The sequence below is a fragment of the Nelumbo lutea genome, chromosome 3, assembly GCF_056320005.1.
Source record: "Nelumbo lutea isolate HS-2025 chromosome 3, American lotus-T2T, whole genome shotgun sequence".
Lineage (NCBI taxonomy): Eukaryota > Viridiplantae > Streptophyta > Magnoliopsida > Proteales > Nelumbonaceae > Nelumbo > Nelumbo lutea.
In genome coordinates, this window is record NC_142686.1 from 3,755,911 (window position 1) to 3,765,480 (window position 9,570).

General features: G+C 35.9%; 1 protein-coding gene across 1 annotated transcript; it reads left to right on the plus strand.

Annotated features, from left to right (window-relative positions):
• The first annotated feature begins 256 nt into the window (after nt 1-256).
• On the plus strand, nt 257-1,468 carry LOC148862429 (uncharacterized). The gene is made up of 4 exons (XM_088981552.1): nt 257-344; nt 459-536; nt 636-808; nt 1,244-1,468. The coding sequence occupies exons 1-4, from the start codon at nt 257-259 to the stop codon at nt 1,466-1,468; spliced, it is 564 nt and encodes a 187-aa protein (XP_088837678.1).
• The last annotated feature ends 8,102 nt before the right edge of the window (nt 1,469-9,570 follow it).

Genomic DNA, 9,570 nt, shown 5'->3' on the forward strand with positions numbered 1-9,570 from the left:
AGGGATGCTATGTAGAAAGAAATACAAGCACTTGAAAATAATCAGACATGGACTGTGGAGCTTTTGCCATCCGAAAAAGAAGCCATAGGATGCAAATGGGTGCATCAAATCAAGTAATAACGCTAATGGGACAATGGAAAGATATAAAGCTCATCTCGTGATATTTTGGAACAAGCAGGTTGAGGGAATTGATTATAATGAAACTTTTGCCCCAGTTGCAAAAGTCGCAGCAGTTAGAAATTGAGAGCTTCATCAAATGGACGTCCATAACGCATTCTTGCATGTTGATTTTCATGAGGAAGTCTACATGCGAATGCCTCTGGGTTTTCAGTCAGATAAACCAGGTATGGTGTGTTGGTTGCGAAAATCTCTGTATGGTTTGAAATGAGTGCCGAGATGTTGGTTTGCTAAACTAACCGCAGCCTTGAAGACATATGGGTTTCAACAATCATGTTCAGATTACTCCTTCTTCACCTTTCATGAGGACAGGGTGCATGTGCTTGTTCTCGTATATGTGGACGGCATTATCGTGTCAGGTAATGATCGTATGGAAATTCAAGTCTTCAAGAAATATTTGAGTGACTGCTTCCATATGAAAGACTTGGGATAATTGAAATATTTTTTGGGCATTGAAGTTGCCCGAAATTCAACAGGAATTTTTCTGTCTCAATGTAATAATGCTTTGGATATTATCTCTGAAGTTGGATTACTTGGTGCAAAACCTGCTCCTTTTCCACTGGAGCAGAATCACAATCTCGCCTTGACAGATGGGTCCCTCTTATCTAATCCTGAGCGATACAGACACTTGGTGGGGAGGCTTATTTATCTCTCAACAACACGTCCAAAGTTGTCTTATTGTGTGCATGTTTTGTCCCAATTCATGCAATAACCGCAAAGAAGACATTGGGAGGCTGCATTACGAGTGGTGCATTACTTGAAAGGAAATCCTAGTCAAGGAAATCTCTTGCATTCAAATTGTGACTTATTGTTATATGCATGGTGTGATTTAGACTAGGCGAGCTGTCCTTTGTCCTGACGTTCTCTGTCTGGGTGGTTTATTATTCTTGGGAAATCGCCGATTTCCTAGAAAACTAAGAAACAACACACCGTGGCTCGTTCTTCAGCGGAAGCAGAGTATCTGTCTATGGCCACGATCACGTGTGAATTAAAATGGCTGAAGGGATTGTTATTGGCTCTTGGAGTTACACATTCAAACCCAATGCGATTATATTGTGATAGTTAGGCAGACTTGCATATTGTAGCAAACTTAATGTTTCATGAGCGTACGGAACATATTGAAGTTGATTGCCATTATGTACGTGATGAGATTCAAAATGGTTGCATTCGTCCTGCTTATGTGTCGACTACCATTCAGCTGGCTGACATTTTTACAAAGGCACTGGGTCGCAGAGAATTTGAGTACTTTCTCCGCAAGTTGGGCATTCACAATCTACATGCTCCAACTTGAGGGGGGTGTTAGGATTGAATTAGGAGTCTCCGTTTATCTTCTTTGTATACATATTCTTATCCTTGTCATGTATAGTTCAGTTAGGAAAACTAAGTTTATGTCCTTGTAAACGTAGGAGACTCGACTGTATTCATGTATATATATCGGCATTCTCAATGAATAAGAACAAAAAAGTATAAACTAGAAAAGCTCTGGTTTTTACAATTTGAGTAATTCAATTGGTCTCTTTCCATGTGGCAGAAATTGGTAGGGTCGTGCAGGGAAGCCCTCTATTTCATTTTCACCTAGTTATAGCAAACCTCTTCTCATAATGAAACTCGAAGCTGCACAACTGGGTCTTAATTCAAATCTGATCTAGGTAGACCAGATCTTATTTTATATATTTTAGATGCAAGAAAGTGGTTTCTTATGAAAACATATTTTAATTTCAAAAAGAAATTATAAAAAATAATAAATTACAAATAGCCGCCCTATACATAGGGGTACTGGCATTCAGCCCCACAAATTTTGTTTTGTAATAAAACCCCCCTGAACTTATGGATTATAGCAGTTTGCTCCCACTCTTAGCATTTGTCACTTAATGGAATACTAGTGGAGGGGGCCCTATGTTGCAGGGACTCGCTCATAAACTATTAGGCTTGAGTTTGATTCGAATTAGAGACTTGAGCTTGAGCTCAGAAGTTCAAACTCAGTGACCTTTGATTGTAGGTGTTTTAAACAGTTGAGGTGCCGAGCCGAGGTCTTCCTCAATTGTCGAGGTGGCAAATCGAAGTCTCCCTCAATTGTTGAAGTATCGAGTTGAGGTTTCCTAAGCAGGCGAGGCGTCGAGCTAAGGTCTCCTTAGTTGACAAGGTGCCGAGTTGAGGTCTCCCTCAATTGTCGAGGTGCTGAGCCAAGATCTCCCTTAGTGACCGAGGTGCCAAGCTGAGTCTCCCTCAGTGGTCGAGGTGTTGTCTAGCTTGAGCTCGATTCGAATTAGAGACTTGAACTTGAGCTTAGAAGTTCGAGCTCGGCTTGGCTCGAACTCGACTACCTTTGATTGCAGGTCCCCTAGCAGCCACGATTCCAAGCTAAGGTCTCCCTCAATTGGAGAGAAAGTGGCATTCTTATAATTTATAAGGAGAGAGAGAGAGAGAGAGAGAGAGAGAGAGAGAGAGAGAGAGAGAGAGAGAGAGAGAGTTGGTAGGAGAGAGTGGCATTCTTGTAATTTATATGAAAAAAGGCAAAAATATTGTTAGATTCCATTTCCCTCATCCTTAGGCCTTCTTACGTACATATTTCAATATATTTATATAGATTTCTTCAAATATTTCTTAACCATGAATTACTCTTTTGTTATTTTATGAAATCGTTTTACTCTTTTTGATTTAGTTTACCTAAAATCCTAACTCTCACATATTTTTCTCAACTTTCTTTCAACAAAGTTCATTTTGAGAATGTCTTGATGGGAATGAAATGTGCTTTAAAATGGTAATATATATATATATATATATATATATATATATATATATATATATATATATATATATATATATATACTAATTACTGTTATTACTGCTATTTATAACAGTAATTACTGTTATTATTATAATTGTAATTACTGATTATTACAGTAATTTAATAAATATACAATTATTGTTTATAATTAATAATTATTGTTATTATAAATATTGTTATTAATAAATACTATTAATAAATTTAGTAATTATTGTTATATTAAAAATGTTATTAAAAGTATTGTTATTGATTATTTATTAAAATATTATAATTACTATTACTAATAAATACTATTAGTTTAATTTTATTTGGGTAATTATTAATTTAATGAATATTGTTAATAAATCCTATTCATAAATTTAATATTTATTCTTACTATTATTGATAAATGTTATTAATAACGTTCTGACAACCAATGGTTGACCGTCTAGTTTGAACAGATGGCCCATTCTAGAAAAAAAAAAAAATTAAAGCAAAAAATTACGAAACCATTATGGCCCTCAGTTTTCAGGTCGATGATTCGATCATCCAATTCGAACAAACGATCCGTTCAGACAACAAAAATTATAGTAAAAAAATTGAGTTTGTGAGGTCCATTAAATAGTATCATACATGCTATGTCATTTGAGCGTTTGACTCATACAACCCGAAAACGGAACTGTTCTGGCTACTGGTTTTTGGGTCGATGGTTCGACTGTTTTGTTCGAACAGACAACCCATTATGACAACAAAAAATTACAAGTAAAAAATTACAGAACCATTATGGCCACCGGTTTTCAGGTCGACAGTTCATACGGATGACCCATTCTAACAACAAAAATTACAAGCAAAAAATTGAGTGTGTGAGGTGCATTAAGTAGTATCATACGTGTTATGTCATTCGAGCGTGTGACTCATACGGCCCGAAAATGGAACCGATCTGGCCACCGGTTTTCGGGTTGACAATTCGACTATCCGATTCTAACGGACGACCTATTCTGACAACACAAATTAAAAAAATAAAAAATGGCCAAAAACCATTGAATGGGTCAACGGGTAACAGTTCAACCACTTGGGTCAATGGGTCATTGACTGATTCAACGATTTTTGGCTAGGGATCGGGATTGGGGTAAAACAGAACTGGTTGCCTGGACGGTACCCAATTAAAAAAAAAAGACAACCCGCTCTAACAAAAAAAATTACAAACAAAAAATTGAGTGTCTGAGGTCCATTAAGCAGTACCATATGTGTTATGTCATTCGAGCGTGTGACTCATATGACCTGAAGACGGAACCGTTATGGCCAACAGTTTTTGGGTCGACGGTTCGACTATGCGATTCGAGCAGATGGCCTGTTTTGACAACAAAAATAAAAAAAAGAACGACCAAAAACCATTGAATGGGTCAACGGTTCGACCGCCTGGGTCAATGGGTCATTGACCGATTCAATGATTTTTGGCTAGGGAACGAGATTAGGATAAAACGGAACCGGTTACCTAGATGGTTCCCAATGAAAAAAGTAAAAAAACGGCCAAAAAACATTGAACGGGTCAACGGGTTGATGGTTAGACCGCTGAATCAATGGGTTATTGACCGACTCAACGGTTTTTGGCCAAAAACCGAATCAACGGGTTGACGGTTCCATTCGAGCCCCTGCGAAGCAAGGTCCCTCCACTAGTTATTTTCATTGTTTTGATATTTGTTGCTGTCAAAACATACAATTTAAACAATTCAAGGGACATTCTACAAGAATTTGTTTTTTTTTTTTGTTGCCGGTTTCAAAAACAAATCAAAACCACTTGGTTTGAAAACAGATTCTTTTGAACATGTTCTTGTATTTTTTTCCAAAATTAAAATCAAAACCATGTCCTTAAATTTTTTGTTTTAAAACATGTTTTCATTTGGCTATCTAATATTACTATTCTTGGCTCTGACTATCGTGGAACTTTGCAAAATAAAAAAAAAAAAAATAATAATAAAAAAAATACTTTAGACCCTAACGAATTAAAAGGGCTATTTTTGCCCTATGATGGAAAGGCCACTTAAAGGAAAAAAAATAGCCCTTTTAAGCCCTATGATGGAAAGGCCACTTAAAGGGAAAAAATAGAAGATATTAGATACGTCATTGACAGATCCGTTAGATAATAATAAAAAAAAAAGAGCTTATGCGGCACTGTTCAAGTTTCAAAAGGCCACTTTTGATCCTATAGTTTGAAAAGACCAATAAAATTAATTAAGTAAATTAAGTAATTGAATAATTAAATTAAATTAAATAAAGAAATTAAGTTAATGAAGTAAATTAAATAAAGAAAATAATCAATATAAATAAGTAAATTAAGCCAATTCAGCATGGTTTGAAAAACTGATCCGAAAATGTAACCACTTTGACCACCTGTTTCTGAGTCAGCGGTTTGATCTTCTAGTTTGAACAGATTAGCTTGTGACAATTTAAAATTTTAAAATTAAAAAAAAATTATTCAAATCAAACGAATCAATGGTTTAGCCACCTGGATCAACAGGTTCCTAACCAATTCAATGGCAAAGAGCAATTCGAGGTACAAAAGCAACCAATCTCCTAATTGGTTTCTGGGCCAAACAGTCTAGCTGTTCTGATCAATGATAGTTTGAAAATCATGAGTAGCCAAAGTGTTAATCCTTTCAAATTAGTTATTTGTTGGCCAAGTCAATGTTTCCTTGGAAAATTCTAGGGTAAGTATAAAAGAACTGGATAGTTGACCGATTCTTGGGTCGAATGATTCACCTTTTGGATACAAAATCCATCAGTCTCCTAATCGGTTTATGGGCCAAACGGTCTTCCTCTTTGGATCAACGACAGTTTGAAAACCATGAATAGTTAAACTGCCCAAATTAGCTATTTGTTGGGTCAAATGGTTCACCTACTTCGATCAATGATGTTTTAAAACCATGCAATTAAGTGAATTGATTAAGTAAGTTAAGATAAGTGAATAGAGCAATTAAAGAAATTAAGCTAATTAAATAGAGTAATTATATTAAATAAATTATATTAATTGATATAATTAAGTAAATTAAGGTTTTGTTTGGTGCATCTTTCTGCACCATCTTTGGGTTGTTTATAAGTTAGGAAGACCGAATTTTGATCTATTTCCTTTTCATGCGCGAAAGATCTAGCCACCAAAAGATGGAACATCTAAAAGACGCAAAAAGCCCATTTTGGGCTGATTTCGGGAAGCTCCAAATGAAGTTTCTTATGTTTTTCGCATTTTACTCTTGCGTGGAAAGACGCACGGAAAGATGCGCATCTGCCAAATGTGCTTCGGGCTTCTGAGATCTTCATGCAAAAGCTCAATGACTTTCAGAGCTACCAAAAGATTTTCCCTAAAAGTTGTGCCAAACGGGCCCTACGTCAACATATAAATTAAGCAATTAATTAAATATATAAAATTAATTAAGGAAACTAAGTAAATTAAGTAAACAAAGATAATTGATTAAAATAATTAAATTAAGCCAATTAAATAAATTAGCAAATTGATTAGTAAATTAAGCTAAGTGCTTGTTTGGCAAGTCTTTTCCAAAAGATCTGATAATTAAAAGGCAATGTGAGTTTTTGCAAATAGATCTTGGAAGACCAAAGACTATTTGGTTGAGATATTTTTCATAGATCTCAGAAAAGAGCATAAAAGTTAGAAGACCGTTTGGTAATGTTATGAAAATATGGGTGTTTTGTATATATGAATGTCTTGTGTGTGAGCCAACAAACCTTTCATTTAACAAGTGGGATCCACATACAATTTTTAAGGTAATCCCAACATACCATCGGTGGGCATGTATGTGGGGCCCACATGCATTTTTTAAGGTGGGCCCGACATACTATTGGTGGGCAAGCATGTGGGGTTCATGTGTGGACATTTATATAGGGCCCACGTATATTTTACAAGGTAGGCCTAACATACCATTGGTGGACATGTATGTGGGATCCATGTGTGGACATGTATATGGGGCCCACATACATTTTATAAGATGAGTCCAACATACCATTGGTGGACATGCATGTAGTGTTTATGTGTGGACATGTATGTGAGACTCATATACATTTTTTTAGGTAGACCCCTCATATTATTGATGGACATGCATGTGGGGCCCACATACATTTTAGAAGGTGGGTCCAACATACCATTGGTGGACATGTAGGTAGGGTTTATGTGTGGACATGTATGTGAGGCTCATATACATTTTTCTAAGTAGGCCCCACATAATATTGGTGGACATGTATGGGGCCGATATACATTTGTCTAGGTGGACCCCACATATCATTGGTGGACATGTACGTGGGGCCCATACATTTTACAAGTTGGGCCCCATATGCCATTGGTGGACATGCATGTGGGGCCTACATACAATTTTCAAGATGGGCCCCACATAATGCCTAATGTGGGTCCCACATACACATTCAAATAGTTTTGAATTGCACCATGCAAGTACACTCCACATTAGGAATGGCATTATGTCGGGGATCATATTCCCTATCTCTAACCCCGGCTTTGAATTAAATCTCCATCCCCAACCCCAATCCCTTTTGAGGATAAAAGTTATCCTTCTCCTTCAATCCCAAATTCCTGAAAATTTTTAATTAATAGTATTTTAAAAAAATAAATGTATTTAAAATAAAACATAAAATATAAATAATATTTAAATATATTTTGATATATAATTAGAATCGGGATGGGGCGGGGACTTCACCCCATCCCCATGTCTTCGGGCTTCCATTCCAAATAATAGAATAGAAGTAGCTACATCTTCATCATCGCCATCATCATAAGAATATTAATATTGCACTAGATAGCACAAGATATAACGACGCGACATATTTGTAACTGAAATATGCTGCGCTAACATATATCTACGAATCCACAGTGGTGAGGAGGAGGAGATGATGAATTGATTAGCCTCGTCCTCAGATGTTATAGTCGAATTAATTATCCAAGGTTTTTTCCAGTTTCAAAGCAACCAAAAGGAAAGAGTTAAATTTACACTCAACTAAAGGAAAAAAAAAAAAAAGGGAGACTTCATGTGATCAGGGAATGGGACTTCTGATCACAAAATGGCAAGCAAACACCACTGCAACAACGTGGATTGCATATAACTAATTGTTAAATTAGGACGAGAGTTTTGGCCTCTATCCATTGGAATGTCTTGTGCTTGTTTGCTAACTTTAAAGCTTTTTGACTGATGAACTACTGATGGCGATGCAAAATGGGGCCGGGGAGGAGCTAGGGAGGGAAGAGTTGGCTAGCTCGTCTTTTGGCTTCCTCCAATTCCTTCCTCATCTTTTGTGGTGGGAAAGTGGCCATTCCTCCGTTTTCTAGTATCTCGTTGCTTTCCTAGAAACAGCATCCTATTAATGGTGTCCTGTAATCAGAAAAATAATTTCTCTACCATCTTTTAATTTGTGGTGGGAGTTTCCTTTTTGATTCATGGTGCATGATAAAGTATTACATTGCATGCAGTATTTGATTTTATACTTGAAACCACTTATTCTTCTTCCTCTTGGGCAACTACCTATCATAGGATTAGAATATTAGAATTTCTTTTTTGATTAATTAGCATTTTATGACTTATTTTAATTATTTTATCACTTTGATTAAATGATAACAAAAGCAATCTACGAACTTATGAAGATATTGATGCCGTCACGTCATTCGCTTTCATTCTTTCATGATCATTAAATTGATTGGTTTAACTCTTTATTGTGGAGGCTATATGGTTGTCCAAAAACCAACTTCTTATAAGAATTATTGAAACTAAGAACTGGTCTCGTTGATGTTAATATCTTTTATTTTTGGTTACCAGAAAAAGAAAATAAAAGGTAACTATATATATATATATATATCATTATTATTAAATTGGTTGGTTCAGCCAAAATTTGTATTTTAAAGGAAATGCAAAGCGACCTGCATTTTAAAGTTGCGTGGACAAAGAAACAGGCTAGGCAGGGTCACTGGATTTCCTGCCAAAACCAGACTCTACCTACAGCCACATATCACGTACTTGTATATTGTCAATTGATGCCATACAGGTATGATACCGGAAATTTCAGTATCATAGTTAGGACTCATTTATTAAACCTGGACTAGTCAGCTACGATGGTTATATAACCATTTAACAAGTTTATGGGTATAAGGCAGTCAGCATCTCTTACACTTTTTTTGCTTAGGTGATGTTTGGAATCAATCATGATTTTTGAAAATCACTGCCATGTTGGAGCCATACCATCGTTAGAGGAATGGGTGTTGAGTTTTCTATTTGGTTTGGCTGATTTTGGTGATTTTCAAAAAATCGGTCAAAAATCAATTGTTGAAATCAATCCTTTTCAAGGACCTTTCTCAGTGATTTCTTAATTTTTAGCTGATTCCAATTTTTTGAGGATGACATGACACTAGCAATGTATTGAATAATAACTCTAAGACAAAAATAATAGGCCCTTGAAAATTAGAACCAAACAGATTAAAAGCTGATTTCTCAAAGAGTGGCTTACATGCTATAAATGATACCAAACAATAAGTTTTGGTGATTTTTCACATTCTAGAAACCACCAATTTCTGGATAACCGACAATGAGGAAGCATCATCCATCCCAAACATCAACCAT

Excerpts from the sequence above, each read along its gene's own strand:
- LOC148862429 (XM_088981552.1), top strand. The coding sequence starts at position 257 with ATGGACGTCCATAACGCATTCTTGCATGTTGATTTTCATGAGGAAGTC. Across the intron at positions 345-458 it reads TTTTCAGTCAGATAAACCAG|ATTACTCCTTCTTCACCTTT; the intron begins GTATGGTGTGTT and ends AATCATGTTCAG. Across the intron at positions 809-1,243 it reads CTGAGCGATACAGACACTTG|GCAGACTTGCATATTGTAGC; the intron begins GTGGGGAGGCTT and ends TGTGATAGTTAG.